A 24282-nucleotide genomic window follows, 5' to 3' on the forward strand; every position below is an offset into this window, starting at 1 on the left:
ATAGTAAGCACTCAATAAAAGATTTTTGAAATGCATACATGATAAAAATGCATAGCTATACTCTCAGGTTACATAGCTTGTGTTACGCAATTTTTGGGTATGAGATATCTTCATGTTCTAAAGGAAGAGTTGCATTCAAGTTCATGGAAAGAGGCTGCCATGTTTTTCTTCAGTACCATCAAATATGGTAAGTTAGGACAACATATCTTGAGCGGAAGCATCTTTATGAAATGTGAGAACTCTTAATGAGCAAGTGTACTTTAACAAACACAAAATGTAATGCATATTACAAAGGTATTGCTTTATTGCCCTTGTCTATGCAGAATCCATGACCCAGTAGGATTCAGTTCCTGAAAGTTTACTAATACTTAGCATTTAATATAAATCTTTCTCCACCAGGAGATCAGCGTGTAAAGGGAATACGTTCTTAAACACTTTGATGAAAAAAGTTGGGATGGTAGAAGCAGACAGTACCGAATTATACAAGATTATATATAAATCTCATGGACAAAGGAGTTTGGTTCTATGATTTTAGTCACAGTAAACCAAAGACGGTCCAGGATATGACTGAAGTGATCACAGTAGGATATTTGGCCACAAAAAGACAAATAAATAAATTGTGCTATGAATTCTTTACAGTGCTCTACAGTTCAGATATCATTTACGAATTCTTTATTGCTGTTAAAAATGGATGATTGGAAATAATTTTCAGCTACTGTATTTTAGTCGCAGACCGCTGAGATGACGGATATAAAAGTCCTGAGCATTTATAAAGTGGACTGTCTAATGTTATATATGCACATCTCCATGACATGTTATAACACATGATAATTTATTAGGCAGAAAGCACTTTTCAAAAAATCAGTTGTATATAAATGCTCCCTGAATCTAAAGTGCTGGCAACTTTTGCCTCAAGGGAAACTCATTTTCCTTCTTTTTAGCCAGTAATTTTTGAAAGGCCTCAATTAGAAATCCAAATTTTGGTTGGGAAAATGTGACTGACCACACTTGAAAAAGGAAAATACAAAGTGAAAAAATATCATTCTTTCTGTGCTAGTATAAGTTGCAAACAAATTAGCTGCACATCATTCATGAGCTGATACTATTTGGATTGGTTTACCATTCACAAGGACCAACAGTATTGTCACTTTTGTCAATGTTTGGCAATACCAAACAGCCAAAGCTGCAAGTATGTCTGTTAGATAATCTGGGCCAAATTGCTGTAAGAATAGAGATGTTATTATTTGTAACGCACTCATGTAAAATAACAAATTACGTTTGCTTTTTTAGCTCTCATATTCCTCTTTTTTGGGTTGTGAACTTGTTCGATTCACTGTGGCATCTTCCTTGTTTGAAGCTGAATCTGGAGCAACAGTTCTTTTGGTAAATGCTGGCAAGGTAAGAAGAAAAAGAAAAATAAACCTAGGTGAATATAAAACTGGCCTAAAAAATTAATTTTTCAGAAGGTAGTTAATGTATCATGATATTTGATTGAGTTTTCTATAATTAAACTTCACATGGACTAACAGACCTTCAACCTAAGAATAAATACACTCAATTTATGACATTTAAAAAAACCACGAGAATTAAAATTTTTATTTTATTTGAAGAATACCTGAGAGTAAAAAGTGTGTGCTTCATCAGGATACAATTATATAAACCACATATGCGTGCATGTGCACACACACACACACACACGTGCACACTCCCACGGAATTTCAGAGGCAGAAATCTTAAGGGCTTCTTTTTATGGAATCCTCTTTGTTACAACTTCTAGTCTATTGAAAGTAGACCTGGAGTCTGTGTTTACTATTCTTTTACTATCTCCTACCCGTCGTCTGAGCTATAGATGCCTATATCCAACCAACTGTCTGTGTGAAATCTTCTCTCCTGATCTCTGGCTCCCTGACGCCTGCTCTTCCTTACTCTTCTCCAACTTGAAAAATGATATACCCATCTGCTCAGTTTCTCAAACCATAGTTCCTCTCTTCCTTTGTCCTGTCTGATCCATCCATTCAGTTTAAGAGCGAGCTCTAATGACTCTCCTTATCAATTTCACCTGAGTCCTGATTCACACCATCCCCATTACTCTCATCTCAGCCCCCAAGCCACCACTGTCTCCCTTTCTGTTTTCTTCTTGCTCCCCTACAATCCTTTCTCCACACCACAACCACAGTTACCTTTCTGAAAAGTCAATCAAATTATGTCATTCTCCTGCATGACTCTCTCATCCTGCCCTTAATGGTCGCCCAGTGAACTCAGAATAAAATCCACACATCTGATTGTGGCTGCACCCTCTCACTCACTTGCTCAGTAGCCCGTATCTCTAGGAGACCATGGCCCTTTCTTCTCCGGAGCTTTTGTACTTTTTGCCCCTACTATCAGGAAGATGCTTCCCATCCAATTTCAACTCAGCTGCTGCTTCTTGCCATTCAGGTTTCAGCTGTAACCTCCTCAGGGAGGCAGATCCTGATCACCAATCTAAAGCAGTGCTCCTGTTCCAGGTACCTTCTATCATTTCACCTTCATAGCACCAATCACCATTTTAAATGATTTGTTTACTTGCTCACTACTTGTATCTCCATGACATGACCTTGCCTGTCCTGTTCACTACTGTACACTCCAGAACTGAACACTGGACATGGCACACAGCCTCCTAGTAAACACCGGTTGAACAAGTGAATATAGTTGAGGGATTTTAAAACGACAGCCAACTGGGGATTTTCTAGCTGGTTTCTGGAGCGCCTCTAGAGAGTACCTTGTCAACTTGCAAAAATCAGAATTCAATTATTTAAAAATATCCAGCATTTAACTGATTAGTAAAAAATACCTGAACCACAGTCACATAAAATAAACCTGTAATCACAGAAAATAAGCCTGTAAAATGAGAGAGACAGAGGGACTGCACTTTCATAGAATTAAATCCTTTAATGGACAAGAAACAATTTTATTGCCTTTATCAGTGTCCTAGTGTTTTCATTGCCATTCATCTTTGGCATTTTATTCTATAAGGCTGAGGACAGGCTACATATGAAGTATCTTTTCACAGTTAGCCAGGTAGACCTTGAAGTATAACACAGAAGTGAAAATAGTGTGCTGTTCTTGCTGTGGATAAATTATTTTTCACCTCAGGGACTTAAACTACCATTAGAGGCACCTCAAAATACAAAGTGAGAATACTAGCTTTTCTTTTCATAGCAATGTAGACTGAGGTAAGAAAGTGAAATAGTATTTTGAAGCGTCTTTCATTAATTCGCTTTTCTAAGAATATCAAATTAAAATAATCTCCCAGATTCACTTCCAACTCCTATGCTAATCCTTAGATAACATATTTTCCCCATGAAGAATAACAATTCCTTCTTTTTGGGTTTATTTATTTTAACAAACATTATGTTTTGGAAGTTTTAGATTTACAGGAAATTTACAATCTGCATTTATTTTAAAAATCTGGTTTGGAGACACCAACTCCACAAAGATGAAACATTTTAGTCTTAAAAAACTAGAGATTTCTAGAAGTCGTCAGATTATTATGGACTTCAGTGAAATCTGGTCTGGTCCCAGTCCTGGGATGTGATGGCTGTATCCTGGAGTTGTGTTTCTTTAGTCTAAAAGGAGCTATACATAGTGACTAGTGGTCAGTTGCCACTTTTGAAAAGCAAAAATGACAGTTTCAAAAGCTGACATTATGAGTCTCTCTTACTAAGCCCCCACTGTCTACAGGCTGAAGGTAATGGAATCCAAGCCTTCTAAAAGAGTGTCCTCACTCACGGCCATAACTTCCAGCAAGCCAGGATAAATTTGGTAGTGATCGTGGCTTTAAATAATGGATTTCTGTGTTCCTATTTCCAATGGCAATATAAACTTACAATTTATACATTTCTTCCCTTCTTCCTGGCAGAAGGAATCTACCTTTTCTTGAATTGACCTGAACTACACAAAGCTGACATAAATTACTTCTTAAAACAAACTTTCATTAGTGCTGGATCACTTCAGAGACCACAAATTATGCAGTATTTTCCCATTTCCTTTGTTTTTTCCATGGTCAATGATTCTATGCTTTAGTTTGGTCACAGTTTGACAGGGCATCTAAGTCAGCAGAATGAATGCCTTAGCATCTACAACTTAAACGAAAGGGCCTCACTCAGTACAAATTCTAACTAGAGTAAGCAGCTGACTGTTCTGTGGGCCCAGAAACTCATGTCTGCCTAAGGACCTATGACTATCCACTCCCTATGTCTCTATATGGATCAAAACTGCTCCAAACTCCAAACCCTAGCTTTCATGTTCCACCTGAGACTTAACAAAAAAATTAGACATTTACTAGTCAGACATAAAAGCTGGGGTTTTCTTACTAACACTTGTCTTTGTAAGAATCATTTTTAGCCAAAGTGTATACACACATATCAAATAATACCAAAGGGTTACATAGAAAAACAGGAGTTTCTTGTCCTACCTCTCTGAATTCCACAATCCAACTCCCCAGAGTCAGCTATAATCACCTCTTCTAGTTTTATTTTCTGTATTTATTTCATTTTTGTAAAACATGGAGAAGCCTATATTGCTATTTTCTGATTTATATTTTTAGACATTATTCACACCCACCCCCTTCTCCTCACCCCATACTCCCAATATAGTTACATATGAGATTTTAGTTATATGACTGTTTACATTATTATGACTAAATATGGCTCATGAAAACATAGTAAGTATACTATGACAACATTTCTCTTCCTGTTGATTTTTTTTCTCCTGGGTTTATTAATTGACTCTGGTTTTAATTTTATTTCTTTTTATTTGCTCTTTCTCTGTGACCATCTTGCTTCTAAGTGCTCAGTTAGATCTGCCATATGTCCATTAGTAGTCTTTTTTTTTTTTAAGTTTTCAATTGTATCAGATATCTATCCGTTTTTTGTTTGTTTCCTGCAAATTTTCTGGATAGAATCTTTCCTTTCTTCCTTCAGTGTGGCAGAAATGAAAAACATGAGTGTCCAGATAAAAAGTAGCTAGAAGAATAAATTTAAAAAACCCACACTGAGGCACATCATCACAAACTCACTGGGGTGAAAGAGAAGATCCTAAAAGTTCCGGGAGCGAGGAGTAGAAAGGATGTGGTAAGGTAGGAAGGGGGTGCAAAAGATGACTTCAAAGGAGTGACAGTCTTTATATATGAATGAATGATTTTTCAACAACATTGGATTTTGCAGGATAATTGTTCAATGACTTCAGAAACAAAATCATTTTCAACTAGAATTTTATATAATGGAATAAATCTATTTTTAGAAATACAAACACTAAAAATATTTACCTTCTTTTCTTTCTTTCTTTTCTTTTTCTTTTTCTTTCTTTTTTTTTTTTTTTGTAATGGAGTCTCACTCTGTCACCCAGGCTGGAGTGCAGTGGCGTGATCTTGGCTCACTGCAACCTCCGCCTCCCGGGTTCAAGCGATTCTCCTGCCTCAGCCTCCTGGGTAGCTGGGACTACAGGCACCCATCACCACGCCCGGCTTATTTTTTGTATTTTTAGTAGAGATGGGGTTTCACCGTGTTAGCCAGGATGGTCTCGATCTCCAGACCTCGTGATCCGCCCACCTCGGCCTCCCACCTCCTTATCTTTGATGTGCTCTTGAGGTAGGAGGTGGGACTAGACTCCAAAGGCAGGGCTTGGACACCTGCCCAAATTGAGGACTAGCTAAAACGGGTCTCAAGCAGAAGCACCTCCCCATAAGACACGCCCACAAGTGTGCCTGTCAGTTTATCATTGCCAAGGCAACACGACACACCTGTCGCCATTTTCCTGGCGACAACCCAACAACCTGGAAGTTACCACCCTCATCCTAGAAATTTCTGCATAAGCTGCTCTTTAATTTGCATATAATTAAAAGTGGTTATAACTATGAGTGCAGAATTGCTTCTGAGCTGCTGCTCTGGGCACACTGCCTATGGGGTAGGCCTGTTTTGCAAGGAGCAGGACCTCTGCTGCTGCTGTACGCTGCCGCTTCAATAAAAACTGCTGCTAACACCACCGGCTTGCCCTCGAATTCTTCCTTGGGTGAAGCCAAGGACTAAGCCTCAATTCGGGGGCTTGCTTGTCCTGCATCATTCTCATAAAAGAAAGGAGTGAAACAAGAAAGAGGAAGATATAGGATCTGGGCACACGGGCATCAATATAGGAAAAGAGTGAAAGACAATCTCAGGATGGCCGCTGTGCAGTGGGTGTTTGTTGGGTGGGCCTGGCCACTCCTGGCCTCTTGTTCTGTTTTCTCTGTTCTCTCAAGACTCACACTAATCATCTATTGTCCCTCCTGAATTGATTTTCTGAAAATTTTATCTTTTCTCTCTATTGTCCCATTCTTTTTCTTTTTCTTCTCCTTTCTTTGTGGTTATTTCACATTGTTTTCCACCTTTCTGGTTTTCTTTTCTCTTTATGACCATCATATTTTAAAATTCTGACACCACTTAGTCTGTGTTCCTTTTTCATAGTATTTTGCTCTTGTTAAATTTAGTGGATTTAATATTTTCTCTTATCTCTCAAAGGGTATTAATGATATTCTTTAAAACATCCACTGTTCCCTGTATTACTCATTTGCTGTAAGTTCGGTTTTCCTCTTTGTTGGTCCTGGCATCTCTTCTTTTTAATTTTTCAATTTAAAGGGAGATAAAAGAAAAATTACAGGATAATTTCTATAACTGAGCTGAAATTTTGCTACAAAAAATGAAGTATTCAGGGTAATCCTAATGTTTCTCACTGCTAATGTGCCCCATTATTAAAAACAGAAAACTTAAGGCTTATCAGAAAAGCAAGTAAGAATGTTTTCTAGAAATAATTATAATTCAATTACTTGAAAGTAATTAATCATAAGGTAGCTATGATTAAATTTTTTAAACTATTTTTGAAAATATGGGGATAGGTCTGGGAAGAAAATCATAAAACAAACTTGTACACTAGAAGAATAGTAAAACATAAGACTATGGATTAATCAATTAATTTATTTACTAATTAATTAAACTAATGAAGAGTTTTACTTTTTAGGTTAAATTTTTCAGTTAGATTTTACAATATAAACTATAATAAATGTTTTCTTTTTCAAATTATGCTCTTGATGATATTTTTTCCTATTTAACTTTATTTCCTTTCCAGCCAGTGTATATCTATAGAAACCTATAGTTGCTTGTGAGAAATATATCTTAATTAGAGAAATGACCACAATTGGTCATGAAATGCTAGTGTCGAAACCTAAATACAGGTTGTTTCACTGCCTATCATAGTACTAAATACAATTCCAAAAATCTTGATGTTTTCCATTTAATGTCTTCTAACCACTTCCCTCTAGGTGCCTTTCTAGGAAGGCTTATGAAGGTCATAATGGCAAAAGTAACAGCAGTATAACAAAGACCTCTGTTTACACATCATGGTGCTGTTTATCTCCAGGCTCTTGAATGTCTTACTAATTGGGACACTGTGATGTTTCATGGTGTGAAGTCCCTACTTCCACCTCCATGCTTGTTTATATTAGAAGGACTTGGAGAAAGTTTTCCATTGCTAAATATGAAAGAAAAAAAATTTGGCCTATGTGTATATCAGATTCTGAGGTGCTATAACCAACTTGAGGTCCGTATTGAAGGGTGGTTCTTGGCTTATGTAGATACAAAATCACTTAGGAAAATGATTAGGACAGGAAGACAAAATGCTCAGCATTTAGACTAAAATAATCATGAAATAATGAAAAACCACACCATTCATCAGAAATTGATAAATATTTATTCAATGAATCCATGAATATAAACCAGCAAAAATAAGAGCTATCACCTTTGGATTTGACCTACTTCCTAGTGACTTATTTTGGTATTTTATTTTAGAGCAATATAGCTATTTTAAATGACAGAATTATCAAATTTAATGTATAACCCTACAGGCCTATGGTAAACTGAAGAGCGAAATTATTACCTAAATAAAAATCCATTAAATAACATTTGGATCTCAATAGTTTAGATAAATGTGGACTTAACAAAAACAACTTATATGTATATTAATTGAATATTAGTTGAGTATTTACTATTTGCCAACTACTATATAGAGTACCAAGGAAACAGTGGTGAACAAAACAGGCACTGCTCCTATCCTCAAGATATAAAGAAAAATTGTAGCACACTGTGGGTGCTCATAACAGAGACTACGCTTCAAACTGTGAAGCTTCTTTAAGGAAATTACATATAAGCTGAAACTTGAAGACCACATATAGGAAGGAAGGGAGACGGCAGGGATAGATGGTGGCAGATGGCATTTTGGGCCAATGGACTCATACCTTGTTGATATTGATGATGACATTTATCAAGATTTATGAAATATTCACAGAGTGAAATCTAGCAGTAATAGTATTCTTACTCTTTGTACAAGATTACATATTTCTCAACATTTATATGCAAAGACCTTCAATTTTTTGATAATTTGAATTTTATTATAAAATAACTTTCTTTACTCATTCATCCATAGTTACTGGCAATCTCCAAACAAAAAATTTGCCTAATTAAGATTTTCACCTTGGGTGGTTATTTAAGTTATTCTGAGAAGTATAAAGTCTAAAAAGGAGGGATTCTACATATTTTTAGTAAACTGTGTACTATTATGAATATCCTTGAATATTTTTTGTGTGATTCATGAGGATTTTCTCAGACTTACGAATATTACTATCATGTGCTGGTCTTAAACTAATTTTCCCATGTGTTGCATTTTCTTAAATCTAATTTAAAAACGGATACAAGACTTCATTACTTACAGTTCATGTATGAAAATCTTGGACTAGACAGGAAGCGACTGTGATCCTGCCAAGAGGATGAGTGATCTAACCCATGAGTGCGGGAACCTTCTAGAAAGGTTCTGTCACCCTAAGGAAAAAAAGGCACAGCATTTCAATGATTACACAAGGTAAAGACCAAGACTCATTTAAATGTACTGAAGCTGAAATTAAATCTTAATATACAAACTGTGTTGTACATGCACAATTTAATAGAATTATAATCACTGTAAAAATAAAATATGTGCATGTTAAGGATAATTTGGAAAAAAGAAGAAATCACCCACTGCTATAGCAACATGACATATTTCTTTCCAGTCTTTTTCCCCCATGAATAGAATTTATAAAACTTTGTGTTTAACTTAAACTTATGCTATAAACATTTTTGAAGTCCTTATTTATCCTAACCTTTAGCTTATGAGTTACTCTTATACTATCTAGTGGATATACTGTGTTTTACTCAGCCATATTTTATTGGCATTTAGGTGATTTCCAATGTTTTACTCATATACATAACACTGTGAGAAACATCTTTAAACATATAACCTTTTCCATATTTAGGACTATTCCTTATGACAAATTCTTATGAAAAAATACTGGGTCAATAAAAATAACTGGATGTTTTAAAATACATTTAGCTAGACTGCTTTCTAGATTATATTCATCTTCTCACTCATTTAATAAATATTTACTAAATGAAAATGAACCCAGAAAAGGTCCTTCTCCTTATGTATTATATGAATGTGTCCTTCTCCACATATTTCAGCTATAACTTTAAATAATTTTACTAATAAAATAGATTTAAAATACGTGTTTAATATACTTTCCTTTGATAAACAGTAAAACTGCACTTTCTTCCCATGAACACTTCCTACTTATTTACCACACTTGTGTTTTTTTTCCTTCTTTCACTCATTCATTCATTCACAATAATTTATTGGGCACCTACTATGTGCTAGGCTAAGAGAAAGCAAGACATTGGGGTCTACAGTCAGAAAGCCTTCAGGCTTGCAGAAGAGAAAGGCATTAAACAAATAAATGATATAATAAAAACAGGTAATAACAGGAAGAACCAAGTTTAGATTTAGGATTCAGATAAGACCCCTCTGGGAGGTGACAGTTAAGGCAATATTTGGATGTTGAATATGAATCCACGAAATCAGCCAGGTGAAAATGTATTAGTGGGGCATGAGAAAGCGGAAGGTGAGGAGAAGGATCAGGGAGGGAAGTCAGGGAATGATATTCCAGACTCAAGTAAGTGTGGAGGTGAGAAAGAGTTTGGTGTGTCTGAAGAACTGGAGGAAGACCCCACAGCTTAGGTACACTGAGCCTGGGGGAAGCGATTACAGTGAGGTCCAGGGCCATGCTCAGGATTTGAAACTCTTTTTTTTTTTTTTTTTTTTTAAGTACAATCAGAAGGCAATCAGGAGTTTAAAGGAGAAGGATGACAAGCTTTGATTTACTTATTTTTTTCAAAGATTACTTGGCCCTCTGTTTGGAGAATGAATTGAAGCAGCACAGGATTGAAGGATGAATATCAGTTAAGACCATAACTGAGGATAACAGCAGGGTTCTAGGGAGATGAAGGAATCAAGAAATGTTGGCAAAAATTCCATATCTGTGGGTTAGGTGGCCCAGAAAGATTTCTCAAAATATGGTCCCAACATGGAGTAAGGCCTCGTGTAACATGACCATCTGATGAATTAGCCGTCCTTCTCTATACCAAGTACCAACTTTATATTTTATTTCTGTGTCACGTACAATGTAGGTAAGTGCAAAAGAAAGGGCAAACATTTTAAAAATATTTTCAACAGGTCCATATATTTTGAGCCAAAGGCACGAACATAATCCTCAGGTGGTTCAAGATCATTAACCTTCATGTTCCAAAGGGAGATGATATAGTTAGGGTATTTTCCCATGCCCCAATCTCATGTTGAAGTGTACTCCCCAGTGTTGGAGATGGGGCCTGCTGGGAGGTGGTTGGGTCATGGGGGCGGATCCCTCATGGCTTGGTGCCGTCCTTGCAATAGTGAGTACCGGGGAGATCTGGTTGTTTAAGTGTGTGGCACCTCCCCTCACCTCTTGCTGCTGGTTTTGCCATGTGAAGTGCCTGTGCCCACTTCACTTTCTGCCATGAGTAAAAGTTTCCTGAGGCCTCCCCAAAGCCAAGCAGATGCCGGTACCATGCCTGTACAGCCTGCAGAACCGTGAGCCAATTTCTTTGTAAATTACCCAGGGTCAGGTATTTCTTTACAGCAACACAAGATCAGACTAATACAGGAGGTTAGCTAGATTTAAGATGAAGACCCTGAAGTTTTTAACCAAGGGATTTTCAATTTTCACTAATTATGGGAATTTCATAAGAAACTCGTCATTCACTGCAGGATCTCTGGAAAGGAAAGGATATACATTATGCTCCAAATGTATTCCAACAACTATTTTAGAATGAGCTGACATTGGGCAACTAGAGGCAGGTAAACTAGCTACTGTAGTTCAGATGTGACATACTACAGGTGTGGCTGAAATTGCAAGATGTATAAATGGAGAAGAAGGTTATGATCTCAACCAATGCTAGAAATCTCCACTGAATCATGGTTTTGATATAAATCACGGTTTTGAAAGAGAAAAGCATAATAAATGGTTTCCCACTAAAAGATGCTTTGATGATTAGAGGCCAATAAGGGAAAGCAAACACACATTTTTACCCACTAACGCCACAACTGAGAAAGACAGTGAGAGGACAGGAGTAGAGACACAGGTTTGAGTATCTTGTTGAAACAGATGGTGTAATGGTGGCCTCAAAATGTGCCTACCAGAGGAAGGATGAATTAAACAAAGATATTTAAATAGTATTCATTCTTCCTAAAAGGCATGGTTTTAAATTTCTAAAAAAAAGTCAACTGGCATCAAAGCATTGGTTATATATTTTCTATTTAGAGAAAAATAATAATTTAATTTTTTTTGTTTATTTTTGAGACAGAGTCTCGCTCTGTTGCCCAGGCTGGAGTGCAGTGGCACGATCTTGGCTCACTGCAACCTCTGCCTCCCAGGTTCAAGCAATCCTCCTGCCTCAGCCCCCGCTAGTAGCTGGGATTACAGGCATGCGCCACCACGCCTGGCTAATTTTTGTATTTTTAGTAGAGACGGGGTTTCGCCATGTTGACCAGGCTGGTCTCGAACTCCTGACCTCAGGTGATCTACCTGCCTTGGCCCCCAAAGTGCTGGGATTACAGGTGTGAGCCACCACGCCTGGCCTAATTTAAATTTTTAATGATAAAGCCAGCTACTTGGCATATGACAGTCAAAATATGGCACTGACATATTTCATTCTAGCAAATTTAAAAACTACGGGAAAAATTCAGGAGAAAAACTATTCAACAAATATTTTAAAATAAAAACTTACTAGCATAATTTAAGGATACATTTTCCCAGGTCTTACTTATAAATATCTGTTTATATGGAGATCACCTTCGTTGATGATTTTGTTTCCTATTTTTTCATGGGAATTTTCTCTATCATGATCATCATTATCATTATTAGGGTTATATAGTATTTTATTTTACTAATCTCCTATTGCTCAAAATTTACAATTGATTCCAGTATTCTCTGTTATAAATAATCATTTGGTAAACATCTTGGTACAAAAACTTTTGTCCATATTTTTATGTACTTAACATAAATTCCTAGAATTGAAATTACTGAATGATACATTTTAAGGCTTTTAAAAATATCATTTTCATTTCAGTTGAAAAATTTACTGGTAGAGTTATTCATAACATTTACTAAACATATGTTGTCAAAAATTATTTAAAAACTTTTTATGGGTACAGAATAGGTATACATATTTATGGAGTACATGAGGTATTTTGATACAGGCATACAGAGTGCAATAATCCTGTATTAGTCTGATTTTACACTGTGATAAAGAACTACTGGAGACTGGGTAGTTTATGAAGAAAAAGGGTTTAATTGACTCACAGTTCCGGATGGCTGGGGAGGTCTCAGAAAACTTACAGTCATGGCGGAAGGATAAGGGGAAGTAAGGACCTACTTCACATGGCACCAGGAGAGAGCAAGCATGGGAAACTGCCACTTTGAAAACCATCAGATCTTGTGAGAACTCCCTCACTATCACAAGAACAGCATGGGGAAAACCACCCCCATGATCCAATGACCTTCCATTTGGTCCCTGTATACCTAGAAGTGGGATACCTAGCTGGATCATATGGTAGTTCTATTTTTAGTTTTTTGAAACTCCTCCATAGTGTTCTCTACAGTGGCTGTACTAATTTACACTTCAGCCAACAGTGCATGGGGGTTCCCCTTTCTCCACATCCTTGCCAGCATTTGTTATTGCCTGTCTTTTGGGTAAAAGCCACTTTAACTGAGGTAAGATGATGTCTCAGAGTTGTGATTTACATTTCTCAATGATCTTGAGCCCATTTCCTACACCTGTTTGCCATTTGTATATCTTCTTTTGAGAAATGACTATCCAGATCTTTTGCCTATTTTAAAATCGAATTATTAGATTTTTTTCCCTATGGAGTTGTTTGAGTTCCTTATGTATTACAGTTATTAATCCCTTATTAGATGGATAGTTTGCAAAAATTTTCTCCCATTCTGTGGGTTGTCTTTTCATGTGGCTGATTGTTTTCTTTAATGTGCAGAATCTTTTTAACTTTATGTGATTCCAGCTCTCCAGCTTTGGTTGCCTGTACTTCTGGGGTATTCCTCAAAGTCTTTGCACAATCCAATATCCTGGAGAGTTTCTTTTTTCTTATAGTAGTTTCATAATTTGAGGTCATCTATGTCTTTAATCCATTTTGATTTGAATTTTGTACATGATGAGGTATACATTCTAGTTTCATTTTTCTGCATATGAATATCCAGTTTTTATGGTAATATTTATCAAAGAGACTGTCTTTTCCCCAATGTATATTCTTGAAAACTGTCAAAAATAAGTTCACTGTAAATGTACGGATTTTTTTCTGGGCTCTCTATTCTGTTCCATTGGTCTATGTGTCTGTTTTTATGCCAGCAACATGCTGTTTTGGTTACTATAGCTCTGTAGTATAATTTAAAGTCAGGTAATGTGATTGCTCCAGCTTGGTTCTTTTTGCTCAGGATGGCTTTGGCTATTCTGGGTCTTGAGGTTCTATAAAAATTTTTTGATAGTTTTTTTCTATTTCCATGAAGAATGTCATTGATCTTTTCATAGGGATTGCACTGAATTTGTAGATTGCTTTGGGTAGTATGGACATTTTAACAATATTCTTACAATCCATGACCATAAAATATCTTTCCATTTTTTTGTGTGTGTCCTCTTCAATTTCTTTTATCAGTGTTTTATAGTTTTCATTGTAGAGATCTTTCACTTCTTTGGTTATGTCTATTCCTAGGTATCTTATTTGTGGGTATTGTAAATAGGATTACTTTTTTTTATTTCTTTTTCACACTGTCCACTGTTGGCATATAAAAATGCTACTAATTTTGGTATGTAGATTTTGTATCCTTCAAATTTACTGAATTGGTTTATCAGTTCTAACAGCTTCTCAGTACAAGTAGAAGATCATATCAGCAGCAAACAAGAATAATTGACTTCTTCCTTTCCAATTTGGATGCCCCTTATTTCTTTCTCTTCTCTGATTGCTCTAAATAGGATTTCCAAGGCTATGTTTAACAGCTAGTGAAAGTGGGCATCCTTGTCTTGTTACAGATCTTTGAGGAAGGGTTTTCAGTTGTTCCTCGTTCAGTATGATACTAGCTGTGGGCCTGTCATATATAACTTTTACGGTGTTGAGATATGGTCCTTTTAAAATCCCTCTAAAATCTGAGTTTTTTGAGGGGTTTTTTTTTATCATAAAGGATGTTTATCAAATGCTTTTTCAGTATCAATTGAAATGATCATATGGATTTTGTCCTTCATTCTATTGGTATGATGTATGACACTAGTGGATTTGTGTATGTTAAACCGTCTTTGCATCCCTGGGCTATTATGAATAATCTTTTTAATAGATTATTGAATTTGGTTTGCTGGTATTTTGTTGAAGATTTTTTTCATCAATGTTCGTCAGAGATATTGGCCTGTGGGCTTTTTTTTCTTTTTCTTTTTTAATGTGTCTTCTTCTGGTTTTGGTATCAGGGTAATACTGGCCTCATAAAATGAGTTTGGAAGTATTCCCTCCTCCTCTATTCTTTGAAATAGGTTGAGTAAGATTGGTATTAGTTCTTTAAGTGTTTGACAGAATTCAGCAGTGAAGCCATCAGGTCCCAGGCTTTTCTTTGCTGGGAGCCTTTTTATTATGGCTTCGATCTCCTTACTTGTTATTGGCCTATTCAGGTTTTGGATTTTTTTCATGGTTCAATCTTAGCAGGTTGTATGTGTCTAGAATTTATCCACTTTACCTAAGCTTTCCTATTTATTGGCATATAATTACTCATTGAAGTCTCTGATGATCCTCTCTGCAGTATCAGGTGTAATGCCTCCATTTTCCTCTCAGATTTTATTTTTTTGGGTCTTTTCTCTGTTTTTCTTATTCTGGGTAAAGGTTTGTCAATTTTATCTTTTCAAAAAAACAACTTTTTGTTTAGTTGATATTTTGTATTTTTTTCATTTCACTTTCATTTATATCTACTCTGATCTTCATTATTTCTTTTCTTCTACAAATTTTGAGTTTAGTTTTCTCTTGCTTTCTGGTTAAGATGCATCACTCAGTTTTTATTTGAAGTTCTTCTGCTTTTTTGATGTAGGCATTTATTGCTATAAACTTTCCTCTTAGTACTGCTTTTGCTGTACCTCAGAGGTTTTGATATGTTATGCTTCCATTTTCATCTGTTTCAAGTAATTTTTAAATTTCTCTTAGTTCCTTTATTGATTCACTGGTCATTCAAGAGCATACTGTTTAATTTCCATGTGTTTGTATAGTTTCCAAATTGATTACTAGTTTTATTCCCTTGCAGTCAGAGAAGATACTTGGTTTTTCATTTTTTTTGAATTTTTAAAGAACTGGTTTTTGCCCAAACATATGGTCTATCCTTGTCAATGATCCATGTGCTGAGGAGAAGAATGTCTTCTGCAACCACTGGATGAAATGTTCTATACATATCTATTAGGTTCATCTGGTCTATACTACAGATTAAGTCTTATGCTTCTTTGTTGATTTTCTATCTGGACAATCTGTCCAATGCTGAAAGTGGGGTGTTGAAGTCTTCAGCTATTATTGTATTGGTATCTATCTCTCTCTTTAGCTCCAATAATATTGGCTTTATATATCTGGGTACTCCAGTGTTGGGTGCACATATTTTTACAATTGTTATATCCTCTTCCTGAATGCACCCCTTTATCATTATATGATAACCTTGTCTTTTATAGATTTTTGTTTTGAGATCTATTTTTTTCTTATATAAGTATAGCTACTCCTGCTGTTTTGGGTTTCTGTTTGCATGAAGTATCTTTTTCCATCCCTTTATTTTTAGTCTACATATGTCTTTATAGGTGAAATGTGTTTCTTGTAGGCAACAGACCATTGGATCTTGTTTCCTTTTTCAATCCATTCAGACATTCTGTGTCTTCTGATTGGAGAATTTAGTCTATTTACATTCACTGTTATTATTGATAAGCAAGAACTTACTCCTGTCATTTTGTTATTCATTTTATGTTTGTTTCCTGGTCTTCTTCCTTTCTGTCTTCCTTTTTGTAAAACTCTGGTAGTATGTTTTAATTTCTTGCTTTTTATTTTTTGTGTATCTGTTGTAGGTTTTTTGATTTAAGGTTATCATGAGGTTTGCAAATAACATAACATGTTATTTTAAACTAATGATAACACTTCAAGAACAAGCAAACTAACAAACAAGCAAAGAGAAAACTAATAAAAACACTTTAACTTCACCCCTCCCACTTTTAAATTTTTGTCTCTATTTTTATCTTATGCCATTTATGTCCTGAAAAGATGTATTTATTATTATTTTTGATTGGCTTATCTTTTAGTCTTTCTACTGAAGGTATGAGTACTTTACACACTGTAATTCAGTGTTATAATATTCAGATTTTTCTGTGTACTTACCATTACCAGTGAGTTTTGTACCTTCAAATGATATAGTATTGCTTGTTAACATCCTTTTATGTCAGATTGAAGGACTCCCATTAGCATTTATTATAGGACAGGTCTAGTGTTGATAAATACCCTCAGCTTTTGTTTGTCTGGGAAAGTCTTCATTTCCCCTTCACATTTGAAGGATATTTTTCCTGGATATACTATACTAGCATAAAAGTTGTATCCCTTCAGCAATTTAAATATGTCATGCCTGCCTCTCCTGGCCTGTAAGATTTCCACTGAAAAGTCTGCTGACAGATGTATGGGAGCTCTTTGAATGTTATTTGTCTATTTAATCTTGTTGCTTTTTTTTCCTAATACTTGACCTTTGGGAGTTATATGTTTTGAGGTAGTCTTATTTGGGTTAAATTTACTTGGTGTTCTATAACCTTCTTGTACTTAAATATTTATATCTTTCTGTAGTTTTAGAAAGTTCTCTGTTATTATTTCTTTGAAAGACTTTCTACTCAAATCTCTCTCTCTCTAGCTCCTCTTTAAGGCCAAAAACTCTTGTATCTGTCCTTTTGAGGAGAAGACTAAGCTCTATTTTTTAATCTTGTCCAAATTCCTAAGGGGTCTGGAGAGTTGTGCCCTACAAACTATAAATTCTCATCAGATGGGTTTTATTTAATTCTATATATCGTGACTTACTTTCCAGTCTGACTCTGGCATAACACTACAATACAAGGAAGAAAATAAAAATATTTTACCCCAAAACATGTTTTTTTGCCATATCTTGAAATGGCCCTGCAAAGCCATCCTTTGTGTGGGAAAATCTGCATCTGTAAAGAATCTCTATTAACATAGCTAGATCTTTTTCTTCCAGGCCCTCCCAATCTTGAAGAGATTAACTAAAAGCCTAGCACCTTTTAACGATCTGAATAGGAAATATTTGTCATCTATTGTCTCTAAGGGCAGCCACTGTAAGACTTCAAAAAGACCTTGGTCTCCACAATCTTTTATCTTTACCTGAATATTTCCTTTCTATTGATCCCAAGTCTTTAGATAAACTCGACCAATTGTCAACCAGAAAATGTTTAAATTTACCTATAGCCTAGAAGCCCCTGCTTTGAGTTGTCCCACCTTTCTGAACCAAACCAATGTATTTGATTGATGTCTCATGCCTCCCTAAAATACATAAACCAAGCTGTACTCCAACCACCTTGGGCACATGTTTTGAGGACCCTCCTAAGGGCTGTGTCATGGGCCACAGTCACTCATATTTGGCTCAGAATAAATCTCTTCAAATATTTTACAAAGTTTGACTCTTTTCATCAACAGAGGCTATTTTCTAGATCTTATAGGTGTACTTCATTTTTTTTTTTGTCTCCTCTGACTGTATATTTTCAAATAGCCTGTCTTTAAACTCACTAATTGTATCTTCTGCTTAAGCAATTCTGCTTTTGATTGACTCTGATGCATTCTTCAGTATGTCAATTAAATTTTTTAGCTCCAGAATTTCTGCTTGATTTTTTAATATTATTTCAATCTCTTTGTTAAGTTTATCTAATAGGATTCTAAATTCCTTCTCTGTGTTATCTTGAATTTTGTGGTGCTATTTAAACAGCTATTTTGAATTCTCTGGAAGGTCACATATTTCTGTCACTCCTGTATTGGTCCCTGGTATGTTATTTAGTTTGTTTGGTGAGGGCATACTTCCATGGATGGTTCTGATGCTGGGGGAGATTTGTTGATGTCTGAGCCCTGAAGAGTTGGGTATTTATTGTAGTCTCGGCAGTCGGGGCTTGTTTGGATCCATCCTTTCTGAGAAGGGTTTCCAAGTATTCAAAGGGAATTGAGTGTTGTAATCTAAGTCTTTGGTCCCTGCAGCCGTGTCTGCATTAAAGGGCACCTGAAGCCCAGTATCACTGTGACTCTTGCAGACTCATAGAGATATTGCCTGGTGGTCTTGAATAAGATCCATGAGAATTCCCTGGGTTACCAGGTGGAGTCTCTTTTTTCTCTTCCCCTAATTTCTGCCAAATGAATGAAATCTCTCTCTCCATGATAAGCTGCCTGGAGACTGGGAAGGGGTGACAGAAACATCCCTGTGATCATCACCACTAGGACTCTGCTGGGTCCATGGTGACTAATGCCTGGCTGCTGGTCATGTTCACTCAAGGCCTGTAGCTTCTTCAGTTAGCAGATGGTGAATCCAGCCATGCTTGTGGCCTTTCCTTCAGAGTGGTGAGCTCTGCCCCAGCCCAGGGCAGATCCGGAAATGCCATCCAGGATCCAGGGCCCAGAGTTGGAAACTTTAGGAATCTACTTGGTGCTCTGTTCTACTGAGGCTGAGTTGACACACAAGCCACAAGACAAAGTCCTTCCTACTTTTCACTGTCCTTTCCTCATGCAGAAAGAGTCTCTCTCTGTGACCACCATAGCCCCAGGCCCATGATGAGTATTGCCTAACTACTACCGATGTTCACTCAACCAACTGTCAACCAGATAATGTTGAGGGCTCTTCATTCAGCTTGTGGTGAATGCTACCAGGCCCGAGCCTCTCCCTTCAGGGCAACAGGCTCCTACCTGGTCTAGGACTGGTCCAGAAATGTTATCCAGAAGCCAAGATCTGGAATCAGGGTCTCCACTGTGCCTGAGCTGTTGTCCAAGCTGCAAGACAAAGTCCCCTTTACTCTTCTCTTTCCTTTCCTCAAGCAGGAAAAGTCTTTCCCTGTGACAACTACAGCTGAGAATGTGCTGGGTCATACCTGAAGCTAGCACAGGCCTGGGTCTTACCTAAGACCCGTGGCAAGTACTGCCTGGGTACCACTTACGTTTTTTCTTTCTGAGATGGAGTTTCGCTTTTGTTGCCCAAGCTGGAGTGCAATGGTGCGACTGCGGCTCACTGCAACTACCACCTCCTGGGTTCAAGCAATTCTCCTGCCTCAGCCTCCTGAGTAGCTGGGATTACAGGTGCACACCACCACATCTGGTTAATTTTTTTGTATTTTTAGTAGAAACAGGGTTTCATCATGTTAGCCAGGCTGGTCCTGAATTCCTTACCTCAGGTGATTCACACACCTAAGCCTCCCAAAGTGCTGGGATTACAGGTGTGCAAGACCTACGGGCTCTTTAGTCAAGCAGGTGATAAATCTTGTCATGACTGGGTCCTTCCTTCAACAAAGCGGGTTCTCTTCTGACCCACGATCTGTCTAGAAATGTTATCTGGGAGCTAGGTCATGGAATGAGGGCTTCAGGACTCTGCCTGGTGCCCTATTCTACTATGGCTAAGCTGGTATCCAAGTTGCAAAACAAAGTTCTCTTTACTCTCCTCCTTTCCCCAACTAAATCTGAAGGAAGGAGTGTCTCCTGGAGCTGCGAGCTGTATTGCCTCAGTTGGGGGAAAGGTGATGCTAGCACTCCCTTGACAGCCCTGGCTGTTGTCTTACTAGGTCACTCCAATGGCTCCAAGCCCAGCACAGTACCAGGCTTGTCCTTGTGGGCTAAACTGCCTTTCAAGTTTATTGAGGATCCCAGAGTGCTTTAGTCCATGGTGATGGGTCTAGCTAGAATTCAGATTCCAACTATCAGGATGGATGATTCCCTTCTGGCTAGTGCTTGTCTAAATGCTCCCTCCATGGGCATGACTAAATTCTGCCTTGTGTTGCTTTCCACTGTGATAGGGTAGCACTGAGCTCCCATGCAAAGTTCCACAATCACTGTTCTCTCTCTCCCCAAAACACACAGATTCTCTCTTCCACAACATGGCTGCTGCCAGAGGATGGGGGAGGAGTGGGGAAGTGTAGGCAATTCAAGATAGTCTTTCCTACCCTCTTCAGTGCCTTTTTCCTTGATATGATGTTAGAACCAGGTACTATGATTGCTCACCTTAATTTTGATTCATATAGGAGTGCTTTTTTGTCTTGATAGTTGTTCAATTTGGTTTTCCTGAGAGACAGATAGGGGCACAATTGCTGGAGGGTTCTATTTGACCATCTTGCTCTGCCTCCTCCCCTTATTCTTTTAATATCATTAGGAGTTGTAGTAATGTTCTTCTTTCATTCCTAATATTGGCCATTTGTATATTCTCTTTTTTTTCCTAATCAGTCTGGCAAGAGGTTTTTAATTCTTACTGATTTTTTCAAAGAACCTGCTTTTAGGTAATTTATTTTTTTTTTAATTTCATTGATCTTAAATTTACTATATCCTTACTTTTACTTACTTTGGGTTTAATTTGCTCTTGGTCTTCTAGTTTTCTACAATGGAAGCATGGACTATTCATTTGAAACATTTTTTCTTTTGTAATATACACATCTCATGTTACAGATCTCCCTCTGAGCACTTTTTAGATGATTTCACAAATTTGGATAAATTGTGTATTAATTTTTATATAGGTAAAATATTTTCTAATTTTTCTTTTGATTTATTTCTTGACATATCCATGGATTATCTGAAGTATCATGTTTAACTTCTAAATATTTGGGAAATTTTTAGGTATCTTTCTGTTATTAATTTCTAATTTCATTCTGTTGTGGATAGACAACATATATTGTATAATTTCAATCATTTTAACCTTATTGAAATTTGTTTTATTGTTACCGGGGGGTCCTTGTTCTTAGAGCTCCCAAGATGGCGGCAAGCCTCTTGTTCTCTGACCTGGGGTTCTTGGCCTCACGGATTCCAAGGAATGGAATCTTGGGCCATGTGGTAAGTGTTATAGCTCTACTAGAAGCCATGGGTCATGGAAGAGAACCGTGGAACCCAGCAACTAGCGTTCAGCTTGATTAGGATGAACCTGGGCACTAAGCCATGCAGGAACAATGGCAAGCCTTTAGCCTGACTGGGAGTGGCAATGGGCGACTTGCTGAGTCAGGAGCACAGTGGACACCCTGCCAGATCCAGAGGGGTGGAAGTCAGTGGCGGGTCTGCGACGGCAGCAAATAGCAGCGGTAGACGGCGAGCGAAAGCTCAGCTTGAGCCATAACAAACACGGACCAGAAGGGTGTGCAGTTGCAAGATTTAATAGAGTGAAAACAGAACTCCCATACAATGGGAGGGGACCCAAAGGGGGTTGCCGTTGCCATCTAGAATGCTTGGGTTTATATCCTGATCATTGTCCCTCCCCCGTGCTCTCAGGCAATAGATGATTGGCTATTTCTTTACCTCCTATTTTAGCCTAATTAGCATTTTAGTGAGCTCTCTTTACTACCTGATTGGTCGGGTGTGAGCTAAGTTGCAAGCCCCGTATTTAAAGGTGGATGCGGTCACCTTCCCAGCTAGGCTTAGGGATTCTTAGTTGCCCTAGGAAATCCAGCTAGCCCTGTCTCTCATTATGACTCAGAATATAGTCTACCTTGGGAAATATTCAATGTGTACTTGAAAAATATGTGTAATAAGCTGTTGTTGGGGAAGTATTCTATAAATGTCAATTAAATTTACTTGGTTAATAGTATTGTTCAAGTCTTTTGTATCTTTACTGACTTTTTGCCTACTGTTTTATGAATTGCTGAAAAAGGAATGTTGAAATCTCCAACTATAATTATGGATTTGTCTATTTTTCCTTACAATTCTATCAGTTTTTCTTCATATATTTTGACACTGGTAATAGGTGAACACACATTTATGACTGTTACTCCTTCCCTTTACAATTGTTGACTTATTCATGATTCAACCACTCACATTTATTTCTTTCACTTTTGGAAAATGAGGAGGTTTAACTCTATTATATCTTTAAGTTCTAATATAAGTCTTCAAAATATTGTCAGAATTTCTTATATTACCTTGAAACAAAACTAGCCAAGTTAACCCTAAAAGACTACCCTAAAATAAAAATATTTCAAAATGCTTTGAACAATCAACAAAACAGAATATGAAAAAAAATACTGTCATCTCCTCTAATTCTATACTGATAATTACTTTGTGGAACTTCTAGAAAAGTAAATTTTATAAGGTGACCATAAAATGAATGTTTGCAATTCCTAGCTATCTTCTTTGCACCAAAAGCTTAAGTGTTAAAAAGGAAATATTTGTTAAAAAGGAACATTCTTTGCAATTCTAATAATCCCAGCTTTTGCTTCTTACCAATTCTTATATACTTAGCACAAGGACCTATTTTCATTGCTGTCCTAAGTCTCAACAAGCTAGTTAGCCAGAATTCTCTGCAAAAGTTCCACTGGGTGAAGGGACTTGCATTTTCTAATATTTTTCCTGGGTTTCTTCCACTTCTCTTTCATAACCCACATTGTAATTGGTTTTTAAAATGCTGTTCCAACCTGACTAAATGTCTTTGCTAAACTGATCTCTAATGATGAATATTTAATGATACCCACCAAGTATTTTTCTCTCTGGAATATTATAAGTTCAAAGTGTATGAGACAAGTGATACATTTAATTTTTTAAAATTTTAATTTGTCCAGCCCTTCCCCTGGAGAGAAGGAACAAACACGTATGTATTTCAGATTCCCTGGCAAAAATATTTTCCTGAATTTGTCTCTAGCCTAATAATGCACTGTCCCTCCATTTCTGCCCTACTCTGAATTCCCAATTCTCTATCAGTGCTCAAGAAAATTTAATCTCTTCCTCAGTAAACTACTTTATTCCTATCTGAAAGTTTAATCTGGGCAGATGTTTTACTTAAAGTCTGCCCTCCATGTCTCCATCTGTGTGGCTGCTATTTTACATTTTAACCTCCAAGAGGGTGAGGCTATGATTGCCTCCATCTACCCATCTTTCCATCTACTCATTTTTCCATCTACCCATCCAAATACTCCACAATTTAGCACTGTGCCATCTACACTAAAGAACTCAATAAATGGTCATATGATGATCGTTTCTTGACCAAAGTGCAGAAATTAAAGTTTGCTGTGGTGGAAGCTGGGAAACAGGAGATTACTGTACTCACATTCTCAGTTTCTTGATGTAAAAAAATTATGGGGCTGCACCAGATCATCTCTAAGTCCTCTCAGCACTAACATTTTATGATTCTAATCTATCCAGACAGAAACAGTGAACAACCAGTACTTTTAACTATGCAAACTATGCAAATTTACCATTAAGAATCCAAATTGATACAACAATATTAAAAACCCAAAGCAGGCCAGACTCAGTGGCTCACACCTGTAATCCCAGCACTTTGAGAGGTGGAAGCTCGCGGATTGCCTGAGGTCAGGGGTTGGAGACCAGCCTGGCCAACATGGTGAAACACCATCTCCACTAAAAATACAAAAATTAGCCAGGCGTGGTGGCGCATGCCTGTGATCCCAGCTACTTGGGAGGCTGAGGCAGGAGACTTGCTTGAACCCAGGAGGCAGAGGTTGCAGTGAGCTGAGACAGTGCCACTGCACTCCAGCCTGGGTGACAGAGTGAGATTCCATCTAAACAAACAAACAAACAAACAAAAACAAATAAAAAAACCAACACTCATTTATCCTATTAACAGATTTATGAAAATACTAT

The 24282-nt window shown here is 37.1% G+C and overlaps 1 protein-coding gene across 14 annotated transcripts in view; it reads right to left on the bottom strand.

Annotated features, from left to right (window-relative positions):
• Nucleotides 1–284: 284 nt before the first annotated feature.
• CEP128 (centrosomal protein 128) overlaps nucleotides 285–24282 on the bottom strand; it is a 449614-nt gene continuing 425616 nt past the window's right edge. For all 14 annotated transcript variants that reach the window (XM_063715661.1, XM_063715658.1, XM_063715660.1 and 11 more), the window contains 2 exons: nucleotides 8774–8882; nucleotides 285–1390 (listed from right to left, as the gene is read on the bottom strand). In XM_063715661.1, the coding sequence (XP_063571731.1) occupies nucleotides 1287–1390; nucleotides 8774–8882 (213 nt within the window). In that variant the 3' untranslated portion in view covers nucleotides 285–1286. The remainder of the gene's footprint in view (nucleotides 1391–8773; nucleotides 8883–24282) is intronic.

Source organism: Pongo abelii, chromosome 15 (genome assembly GCF_028885655.2).
Source record: "Pongo abelii isolate AG06213 chromosome 15, NHGRI_mPonAbe1-v2.0_pri, whole genome shotgun sequence".
NCBI lineage: Eukaryota > Metazoa > Chordata > Mammalia > Primates > Hominidae > Pongo > Pongo abelii.